This window comes from Myotis brandtii, unplaced genomic scaffold (genome assembly GCF_000412655.1).
Source record: "Myotis brandtii unplaced genomic scaffold, ASM41265v1 scaffold82, whole genome shotgun sequence".
NCBI lineage: Eukaryota > Metazoa > Chordata > Mammalia > Chiroptera > Vespertilionidae > Myotis > Myotis brandtii.
In genome coordinates, this window is record NW_005371324.1 from 7,775,323 (window position 1) to 7,787,692 (window position 12,370).

General features: G+C 35.3%; 1 protein-coding gene across 9 annotated transcripts in view; it reads right to left on the reverse strand.

Moving 5' to 3' along the window:
• The window catches only part of PPP1R12A (protein phosphatase 1, regulatory subunit 12A), a 157,030-nt gene that overhangs the window by 75,062 nt on the left and 69,598 nt on the right, over positions 1–12,370 (reverse strand). For all 9 annotated transcript variants that reach the window (XR_001360178.1, XR_001360179.1, XM_014531645.1 and 6 more), the window contains exon 3: positions 6,848–6,966. Coding sequence is in view for 7 of the 9 variants with exons in the window: in XM_014531645.1 (XP_014387131.1) it covers positions 6,848–6,966 (119 nt within the window). In the remaining 2 variants the exon portion in view is untranslated. The remainder of the gene's footprint in view (positions 1–6,847; positions 6,967–12,370) is intronic.

A 12,370-nucleotide genomic window follows, 5' to 3' on the forward strand; every position in this document is an offset into this window, starting at 1 on the left:
CACCTCCTCTGAGTCTCAGTGTGCTTTTCTCTTTCCTTCTAGTTGTAGAATTTCCACTCAGCCAGCCTTCCTGTAGTTCTGGATGATGTCCGTTTTGTCTTTTAGTTGTATTTTTGAATTTGTTGTTGGAGGCAGAAATTTCCGGTGTTTACCTATGCTGCCATCTTGGTTTCCCCTCAGACTTATTTTTTCTTATGCTTTATTCTTTTACTATATATTTTAAAACAGGAACCTCTTTATTATCTTTATCCCTTTTTTGCCTTTACCATATCAAACATTCTGAGTTTTACATCTTTTACTATTCTAAATTTCTTCTGAAAAACAAACAAACAAAAAACACCTACTTATGTCTAGATTTATCTAATTTCACATTGTTTATCTAATTACAAAAAATTACTTTTTTTGCTTCCAAATAGTGCTTTTATATGAATTATAATAAAACAAAACAACTCAAGTTTAAAACTCAAGTATATGTAAAGGGGAAAGTTCTTATGTTTAAGAAACTCCAATTAGCCCAGCTGGTGTGGCTCAGTGGTTGAGTGTCGACCCATTGAACCAGGAGGTCACTGTTCGATTCCCTTCCTGGTGAGGGCACATGCCTGGGTTGTAGGCTCGATCCCCAGTGTGTGGCATGTAGGAGGCAGCCAATCAATGATTCTCTCTCATCACTGATGTTTCTATCTCTCTCTCCCTTCCTCTCTCTGAAATCAATAAAAACAAAATTTTTTAAAAAAGAAACTCCAATTAGAAAAAACTTCTCTCATTCTTAAAATTAAAAAAAAAATACTGATTAGAGTTATAGACCCTGCTTATTAGTTCATTAACATTTTTTTAAAAAACCCTCCTAGTATTATATATTACAACACTTGTTTTATAATTCTAGTGCTTTACCTAGTTAGTGACCTTGAGAAAGCTGTAAATTCTTTGAATATCAGTATAATGAGTTAAGAACAGATACTAAAACTAGACTGCTAAGTTTCAATCCCTGATCTGTCATTTATTTACACTTACTAGTTTTATTATATTGGGCGAGACACTTAAACTATGCTAATATTCAGTTTCTTTACTTGTAAGATAGGGGTAATGAAACTACCTATCCCATAGGGTTGCTGTGAGGATTAAATTAATTGATGTATGTGAAGTGCTGATCAGGAGTAAGCACCAAAGTGTTAACTACCATTATCAGATCTAAAAGTCTATGATTCTGCTTCTCTCTCTCTAGCTCTTTTTTTTTTTTTTTTTTTTTTTTTTTTTTTTGTTAATCCTCACCCAAGGATATTTTTCCATTGATTTTATTTTTTTTATTTTTTTTTAGGGAGAGTAAAAACAATAGATATTAAAACGAAATTGTGTATATTATAAAGTGATTAGACTATTTAACATCTGTCATTATTATTGAAAAACATTAAATATTAGATTGAAATGTAGCCAAATCTCTTAGGTAAGAAAAAAAATAGAATTAAGCTGTTTTTGGTCAGCCAAGAGATATAAAAATTAACTTGTGTCCCAGGAAAATTATATTAAAATATAAACTAGAAATAGGTTTAGCTACTGTTCAATTATTACTACTTTTTAAAAATTTATATTTATTGATTGATTTTAGAGAGAGAGGGTTGAGGGAGATCAAGAAATAGATCAATTTGTTGTTCCACTTATGCATTCATTGGTTGATTCTTGTATGTGCCCTGACTGGGAATCAAACCTGCAATCTTGGCATAACGGGATGACACTCTAACCAACTGAGCTACGTGGCCAGGGCCAATCATTACTACTTTCAAAGGAAATTTACTTAAATATTAACTAGTTATTGATCAAATATATTATAATAAGAAATAAGAGCCAAAAGAATGACTAAAGAATTTTAAAATATTAAATAATAACTTGCATACACAGATAAACAATTTGAGAAATATTATCACTACCAGAGATAATATTTAGGGTGCTCTTATCTTTTGGTTTCTTTGGAATATAGTTATGCTATATAAATTCACGTATTCCCATTATGTAAAAAATAAAGATCATTACGTTTTCCAGGAGACATTCTTAATATAGTCTGGGACAGTAATGAAGAGTGTGGGCTAAAAATATCTATCACACTCTTTGGGACTGAACAATAGCACCACTTCCTACCCATATGACTTTAGGCAAATCACTAAGTCTCAATTTCTCATCTGTAAAATAGGAATAATAGTAGTATTAACTCTTAAATTGCTGTGAGGCTGAAATGAAATGAAATAATGTACATAAGGCCCTTTGCTTAATGTCTGGCATATAACCAACATTTAATAAGAGTTAGCTACTATGGAGTAAAGACAGTCTCTTTAACAAATGGTGCTGGGAAAACTGGACAGACATAAGCAAAAAGATGAAACTAGACCACCAACTGACACCATACACAAGAATAAATTCAAGGTGGATAAAAGACTTAAATGTAAGGCATGAAACCATAAAAATCTTACAGGAGAACATAGGCAGTAAAATCTCAGACATCTCACATAGCGATATATTCACAGATACATCTCTTAGGGCAGTGGTAGGCAAACCGCGGCTCGCGAGCCACATGTGGCTCTTTGGCCCCTTGAGTGTGGCTCTTCCACAAAATACCACGTGCGGGTGCACACGTACAGTGCGATTGAAACTTCGTGGCCCATACGCAGAAGTCGGTTTTTTTGGCTCTGCTGACTAATGAGTTTGCCGACCACTGTCCTAGGGCAAAGGAAACTAAGGAGAAAAGAAACAAATGGGAGTACATCAAAATAAAAAGCTTCTGCACAGCAAAAGAAACCACCATCAAATTAAAAAGGGAACCCACTGAATAGGAGAACATATTTGCCAATGATACATCTGATAAGGAGTTAATATCTAAAATATATAAAGTATTCATACAACTCAACAAAAAGACAAACAATTCAATTAAAAAATGGGCAGAAGACCTGAATAGACATTTCTCCAAAGAGTACATACAAATGACCAAGAGACACAAGAAAAAAATGCTCCAAGTCACTAATCATCAGAGAAATGCAAATTGAAACCACAATAAGATATTACCTCACACCTGTCAGAATGGCTATCATCAAAAAATCAAAAAACAGCCCTAGCTGGTTTGGCTCAGTAGATAGAGTGTTGGCCTGCGGACTGAAGGGTCCCAGGTTTGATTCGGGTCAAGGGCACAAGCCTGGGTTGTGGGCTCGATCCCTAGTGGGGGGCGTGCAGGAGGCAGCTGATCAATGATTCTCTCTCATCATGGATGTTTCTATCTCTCCCTCTCCTTTCCTCTCTGAAGTCAATAAAAATATATTTTAAAAAATCAACAAACAACAAGTGCTGACGAGGATGTGGAGAAAAAGGAACACTAATTCACTGCTGCTGATGGGAATGCAGATTGGTGCTGCCACTATGAAAAACAGTATGGAGTTTCCTCAAAAAATTAAAAATGGAACTTCCATTTGACCCAGCGATCCCTCTGGGAATATATCCTAAAAAACTGAAAACACCAATCAGAAAGAATATATGCACCCCTATGTTCATAGCAATGTTATTTACAATAGCTAAGATTTGGAAACAGCTCAATTGTCCATCAGTAGATGAGTGGATAAAAAAGCTATAGGACACTTACATTATGGAATACTATGCAGCTGTAAAAAAAGATGGATACCTTACCCTTTGAGACAGCATGGATGGACCTGGAAAATATTATGCTAAGTGAAATAAGCCAAACTGAGAAAGACAAATATCACATGATCTCACTTATTTGTGGAGTCTAATGAACAAAATGAATTGACGAACAAAATAAGACCCGAAGCAGGGAGGCATGGAACAGACTGATTTGGGGTCGGGGGGATGAGAAGAGATAAAATAAAGAACTTATATGCATAGACCATGGACATGGGCAATAGGGTAGTGAAGACTTGAGGGGGAAGTATGGGCTGGGAGGAGGGGGGCAAAGGGTGGGAAACTGGGAGATATCTGTAATACTATCAACACTAAAAGTATATTTAAAATGTCAAGAAAAACCACACACACACACACACACACACACACACCACACACACACACACACACACACACACACACACACAGAGTTAGCTACTATTATTAGTATTAGTTCTTCCCTTTTCAGTTCCAGGGTCATTCACCCACTATTTCCCGGAATTCTCTCTCATGTATTATTCTCCCAGATTTACATTTTCTACTCTGACATTTCTAAGTTCCAACAGTACACCAGACACTGTCCCCTAGAAATGCTTTAGCCACCACAAACTCCGTATGTCCCAAAACAAACTCATAAATCTTTTGTTTCATCCCACATTTTCCCATATAAATTCGAGTCATCCCTTCTTACACTGGAAACTTCAGTAAGCAAATGATTTTTTTCTATCTCCACATTCACTTCTTCACCAAACTGTTTTAATTTTACCTTAATATTTTTCTCAAGACAGCCCTACTTTCCCATCATAAATATAATAATTTGGGCCCTTATCATCTGTAATATTTAAGAGCCTTCTTCACCCCCCACCCCCATTTTAATTCATTGCCATCAGCTTTATTACAAAAAATCAAATCCAATCAGGTTAATTTCTTGCTGAGGTCTTTGTTGCATCTGTTTATGCCTACCAAATATATATCCCTCACCAGTCGGCTCCAGCCCTATCTTTTTCGGGCTCACCTCCAGCTCTTACTAATTCCATCCTGACATTCTATCTCCATTACAATTCTAATGAATTCTCCACATATGCTATATCTCCAATTCCTTTTCTTTGCATATGTTGGTAGCTCTGCCTGACATGTCTTTTCTGTCCATTGCCTCCCTTCTCTGCCAAGCAAACTCTTTCTCAAATGTCACTGTTCTGAAACCTTTCCTGACTACTACAGTTAGTCACAGCCTTTTCTGTTCTCCCACAACATTCTGTTTCTATCTATATTTTACAAATAGCACACTGCACTGTGAAGCTCTTTTTATATATTTGCCACTGTGAAATTCTTAAGAACAAAGATTGCCTTTTTTCTTCTTCTTCAATACCCAGCACTCAGAACATCTGCTGGCACATTAATCAATACTGAATGAATCATTACAATTAAAATCAGCATTGCTAACAGTTTCCCTTATATAAAAGGGAACCAAAGGCAAGAAGTTTTCAGTATATCTCCATACCTTTCTTAGTTCATAATAATTGCTAATATTAGACAGTATAAAAAGATTTCTTTTAACCAGTTTTCCAAGAAACTGTTAGATATCTGGGCACTCATCAGGGCAAGATGGCAGATAAGGTACCCTTCTTTTTAGCTTGTGATGTGTTATATACTTCCAGCTCTTCAAGTCTTGAAGATCCCATTACTCCAAAATGCCTGCCTAGAGCCTAGTTGTTAAAAGCTCTTCTGTGTACTTATTCAAGCTTCAGTTTAAGACAACTTTTCTAATGTGTGTCCTATTCTCTTCAACCACTTGTTATAATGCCTCAATTCTATTTAGGCATTTAAATATTTTCTCAGTTTTAGTGCCTAAGATTTTTCTTTTTAAATAACCGAGTAGTCATTATGCATTTCCTTAATCCCAAGGAATAAAAATCTCTTTCCCAGGAACAACTGAGAAGTCATTAGGAATTCTCCTAATCCCAAGGAATAAAAATCTCTTTTCAAGGAACTGGTTTAGCTTCTATTCCTTTAACCCTATTTCCTGATGAATCACACTTCAGCAGCAGTCAACCCTCTAAACCAGTGGTTCTCAACCTTCCTAATGCCGCAACCCTTTAATACAGTTCCTCATGCTGTGGTGACCCCAACCATAAAATTATTTTCGTTGCTACTTCATAACTGTAATTTTGCTACTGTTATGAATCGTAATGTAAATATCTGATATGCAGGATGTATTTTCATTGTTACAAATTGAACATAATTAAAGCATAGTGATTAATCACAAAAACAATATGTAATTATATATGTGTTTTCCGATGGTCTTAGACGACCCCTGTGAAAGGGTCGTTCGACCCCCAAAGGGGTCGCGACCCACAGGTTGAGAACCGCTGCTCTAAACCAATATTCATACCTTTTCTTTATCCTTTAACCTTAGTAAAACACATTTCTCTTCTGATAACACCCATTTAATCATTGCCACAATGACATATAGTGGGAATCACTATATATGATTTATATATATTTACAATTTTAATTGTAATAAAATACACAGAATGTAAATTTGCCGTCTTCAATAACCATTTTAAAGTATATAGTTAAGTAGTGTTAAGTACATTTATATTGTTGTGTAAGTCAATTTCCTTATGTAATGTGGCTCACTGTTACTGCTGTGTCCTCATCTCCTTCCAGCTCCTTCCTTGTTCTGCCTGTTCCAGTCACACTGGTCTACTTGCTGCTTCTCTGAATACACCAGGTACCCTCCTATCTTTGCATTGGTTGTTCCCCCTGTCTGGAATGTTCTTTCCCCATTACCACATAATTCAGTCCTCACCTCATTCAGATTTTAGCTTAAATACCACCTTATCAGGGAGAACTTCTTGACTGCTTTATTTATATTTACAATGTGTCACATTCATCCTATGTACATCTTACCCTTTTTGCCTGTCTTATTTCTCTCCAAAGCTCTTAATAGCATATAATTTTATGCCTGATTCCACCACTTATGATACCTCTTTCAACTTAAAAAATATTAAGATATAGAGCTGAGAAACATGTATTTTTCAAATAGAATCATACTGCACATTAGGTAAGTTGACTCCTCCCTCCAAATTATAATTGTCTTTCAATGCCAACAATTATTTTACTAAAAATGTATCATGTTCTTTCTAAAACAGTTGTAAATAATTATTTTCCATTTAGACTGCTTTTACACTACCTTGCCGATTAACTTCATTTTGAAGTAGCTCTTCCATTGCCTCCTCCTCAGCAATATCTAAAGGTGTGTCACCTTCACTGTTGACAGCTCCTACATGTGCTCCATGACCAATCAAAAACCTGTAAAATCAAAGGTAAGATGGTTAAGCAATGCTATTGAAATAAGACTAAATACATAACAATGAGGAAAACTATGTAAGAGCAGCCATAAAAACCAAGAATAGGGCCCTAGCCAGTGTGGCAGGCTCAATTTCTGGTAGGGGGCATGCAGGAGGCAACTGAAAGATGTCTGTCTGTCTATCTATCTATCTATCATCTATCTATCTATCTATCTATCTATCTATCTATCATCTCCCTTCCTCGCTTCTAAAAATCAATAACATATCTTAACGCACCAAAAAGCCAAAAAGCAGGATATGTATTAAGTTCTAAAAAACTACAGTAGAGCATATTTTCTTTTTTTTTATATTTCCTAATTTTTCTATAATGTACATACATTGTATAAAAAAATGCTGATTTTAGAGAGGAAAAGAGAGAGAGAGAGAGAGAGAGAGAGAGAGAGAGAGACTGAATGGTTGCCTCCCATATGCACCCAGACTGGAGAGTAAACCTGCAACCTAGGCATATGCCGTGACCACTGACCGGCAACCCTTTTGGTATATGGTCTGACACTCCAACCAACTGAGCCACTGGTAATAATTAGAAAGTCTTACATAGGATCATTTCAAACTGTCTCCACTAAGGCTTTTCATTATCTCCATACTGACTGGATTCCTAACTGATCTCCATGCTCCCAGTCTCGTGCCATAAACAATAGTTCTTAACTTGGGGTCCATGGACGGAATTCAAAAGACCATTTCACTGACACAGATATCTTAAAATATTATTTATGCTCACCACTATTTTGAAATTAAAATAGTCATTAGACCACCATTAGACCTTTTTATTTATTATGTTACTAAAGAAGCACATATGTAATTATACCAAATGTGTTTTTTAATATTTTGATAAATGAAATACAATATAATTGGTTTTCACTGTAGTTTGTATTTTATGCACCCAAAGCACAATCCTGAGAAAGTATCCACAGGACTCATCAAACCTGCCAAAAGGGATCCAGATACAAAGGTTCTCAATCACTTTCATGTGTTAACTGCACATCTCCTAGAATCTATGTAACACTAGAGGCCCGATGCACGAACATTCATGCAAGAGTAGGCCTTCCTTCCCCCGGCTGCTGGCACCGGCTTCCCTCCGGCAGGTACCCAGGACCCGAGCTGGCTTTCCTCCGGCCCCGGATTCATCAGGAAGGATGTCCGGAATGACGTCCGGAAGATATCTGGTCTAATTAGCATATTACCCTTTTATTATTATAAATAACCAATGTCAATTCCCAACTAAAACATTTTTGAATGGTTGTACCATCAGTAGGAGAAACACACACGACCCTCAATAATCTAGTTTTATATTCTTTTCAGCCTCATTCCTCTTCTTTCCTGTATCACACTTTAAGCTCCAACAATATGGAACTGCTTGTAGTTCCAGGTTAAACCATGCTCTTTTGGCATCCCTGATTTTCCTTTTCTATATGTAAAGAATGGGCAGTTTTTCCCTATGTCCATAAACAACTGAACTTGTGGGTTTTTTTTTTTCTTTTTGACTGACTACATAAAAAGTCCACAGAGTTAAAAAGAAAAAGGAAAGACCTTCCTTAAACCTCTTCTTCTACTATCATCTCTTCCCAGAGAAAAACACTACTAACAGCATGGCAAATATCTTTCCAGTACCTTTGCTCTGAATTTATATGTGGGTATATAAACATATATGCATAGTCACTTTGAGGCTCCTTTTGTAAAACAAAAATTAATGAGATTATTTTAAATGCACTGGAATGCGCTAACCGGTTTGGTTCAGTGGATAGAACGTCGGCCTGCAGACTGAAGGGTCTCAGGTTCGATTCTGGTCAAGGGCATGTACCTTGGTTGTGGGCACATCCCCAGGAGGGGCTGTGCAGGAGGCAGCTGATTGATGTTTCAAACTCTCTCTCTCCCTTCCTCTCTGTAAAAAATCAATAAAATATATTTTTTTAAAAAATAAATGCACTGGAATGCAATGCTTCCCTTCTAATAGCTGAAAATATTCTACAGTATGGCTGGTTGATACTTCTACTTGATAGTGTCCAGCTAGTGGACATGTTTTAAAATGAACACTTGACATGAACAATCTTTTAAAATTTCCTCAACCTGATGGGCATGAAACATCTTATCATTGTTTTAACATCTTTTCTGATTACACGAGTTTGAAAATATTTTAATGTTACTGGCATTTGTATTTTCTCCTTTTGTGAACTTCTTATTTACATCTTTTGCTTGTATTTCTTATGTGGTAATTCAACAAATACTTATGGGGTGCTGTTATGGACTCAATGTTTGTGTCCCTGCCAAAATTCAATGTGACGGTATTAGGTAATTAGGTTTAGATGAGGTCATGAAGGTGGAGCACCCATGATGGGATTAGCTTCCTTATAGAAGAGAAGACACTCGAGTTTACAACCTCTCTGCCTGAGGACACAGCAAGATGACCATCTGCAAGGCAGGAAAAGGGCCCTCACAAGGGCCAGCATCTTGGACTCCATAGTCTCCCAAACTGTGAGAACCAAATGCCTGCTGTTTAAGTTACCTAGTCTATGGTATTTCGTTATAGCAGCCAAAGCTGACTAAAACAGGTGTCTAGAATGTATCTAGCACTACGTTACATGCCAGCAATACAACTGTAAACATAAACAAACATGGACCCTCTCTCAAAGAGCCTACAGTCTAGTAAAAGAGTTAGATGAATCACCCCAATAAATGTAAAATTGTGATAAGTCTATGACAGAGAATTTTGTTGTATCTAGCAGTGAATAACATAATTTGATTTGGTCAGGTCTGAAAAGAATTCTCTGAAGAATATGTAGATACTAACAAAGATAACTGAAAGAGTGTGTTCCAGGAACAGAAAATAAAAGGCACCAAAACCCAGCAACAGGAAGTGTGTATGGCTAGACAGGGGGCAGGTCTTTTTTTCTGAGTAACTGAAATAACTGATCACTCTCTATATATTTCTGTCTCTGATAAACATAAACACACACAGACACACACCAAAGTCAGTGAATGTTTATTTTTGCTTACATTATCAGGAATGTATTTCAAAAAGATCACTTTGTGCAGTATGAAAGATAAATTAGAATGGAGAAAGAATGAGAATAGGCAGACCAGTTAAATAGCTATAGTTGTGGTATAAAACAATTACGTTGGAAGCTTGAATTTGATGGAGGAAATGGATGAATTCCAGATATAACTAGGAGATACTGGAAGATCAGCTGGATATAAGAAGTGAGGGTAAAAAAGGTGTTTAAGCTACATTAAAGTTCTTGACTTATATGATGTGATAAATGGGATGGTGGTACTAATTAATAACATACAAAAACTTAAGTTATTCCCTGCATCTGACTAATAGATGTGTTGCAAATATTTTTTCCAAATTGTCACTGCATTAAAAACTTTTCTTATAGTATTCTGTATTTTACTAAATTTCAAAGATTTTATGAAGTCAGGTTTGTCAATCTTTTGCTTTAAGAAGACCTTTACCCATCTAGCTAGATGTATCTATGTGGAGATGTAACTTTTACAGACACACACACACACACACACACAGACAAAGAAAAATGAAAGAATATACACTATACACAGACAATAGTGCAGTGAAGGCCTGGGCAGCAGGGGGCAGTGAGCTGGATTGTGGGGTGGAGAGGGAGAGGATCAATGAGGGATTAAAAAAAGAATATTAAGAACATATACTATAAAGTTAACAGGTCATCCTTAAGAGGTAGGATTAGAAGGGATGTGTGTTAATTGTGTTTTTATAGTAAGAAGAAATTTTTTTGTAATCCAAGTTTTCTGCAGCAAGTGTATTTTGTGTATCAGACCACAAAATAGACTGCCATATCATTTTGTAGCTTGTTTTTTATTTTATTTTTATTGTCTAAAGTTTGTAGCTTGTTTGTAAACTTAATAACATGTTATAAACATTTCTTTCTCCCTGTGCAAAGTAATGTTTCATTTTTTATTATTTTCATGGTGTTTTTTTTTTTACAAATAAAAGTCATACTTGAATTTGAATTGAGGTAACTTTTTCTTTCTCACAGTTTTGAAAAATGTAATAGAAAATTTAAAAACATTTATATACTACAAATAAATAAATGAATCTGAAGAAGAAAAAAAAAAAAGATGTGCTATGCTCCAAGAGAATATGAAACTATTCTACTAGGCAAAACCTTGATCAAGTAATTAGTGATATTTACACATAAAACCACTTCTATTTTGCTTAGGTATAGTATTAGAAATCATTCACCAGATATAAACACTGAGAATAAAAGGAATATCTCAATGTAGCCTCAATGCTTGCAGCAGTGCGATCTATATGAGAAGCAGAGTCTCAAGGACATACCAGGTTAAGGCCAAATACAGACAATCCAAAATTTATATAAACAGGAAGGATGTTAAAAGAAAATAACAAGAGTAAAGTTCCAAAACTACTGGCAAGGAAGTGGGGCCTGGAGCAATCCCTGAGCCAAAAATTTATATGTATACTTGGTATAGTTCACAAACCTCTCCTGCACTCCAGAACTAGTCTGCAAACGTAAATAAAAAATAAAAGATATATTAATATACATAAAATCTCATTGTATTAATTCTTATCTCCCATGAATAATCTCAAAAGCCATTCAAATACTGGTTGGATAAAAAAAAAAAAGCATAAATGTTTAAGTTTAAGTTCTGTAGACTTTGGGTTAGACTCCTACCTCTGCCTGGACAGCTGTGTGACATTCATTAACTTAAAATATTTGAAGTTCCATTTATAAGTTACTTAAAGGGTTGTGTGAAGTTTAAATGAGTTAGCTCAGGTAATGTCTAAAAATAAAATTAAAATTCTGTTATCACATCATGCAAAATTATGACATTTAGAAAGTAATGTTTAAGATAATGTGAAAGAAAATACATGTTATCTCAGAAATTCACTTTGAGGGACCCTGGAGATACTGAAAACAGATGGCTACATGTCCTTCAGAACAAACAAGCTGGGGTATTTTAAGCAGCTCATGTGACTGCTAATTAGAAAAAATATACTATATTTATTTTAATATTTCTTAGAAGAAAAAAAAGAATTTCTCATAGGAGTCCCAAAATGAAAGTGAGAAGACTGGGCTAGTTCTCAGATGGGCAACTTTTTTGATGCTTCAAGATGTAAACAGTTAATGATTTATTCAAATAACGCAAAGTGCAAAATAGAAAATTCCACTTAGTAAATAATGACATTCTTTATGAAGTGCAGAAGTGAAAAAGGTAAACTACCAGGTTTATTGAGAATTATAATAATCTAATAGCTTTGAGTCAATAAATAATTTTGGACAAATAAATTAATTTACCTCAAAATGAAAATGTGACCCAAATGGAATTTTACAAAATTATTAAAAAATCTAACA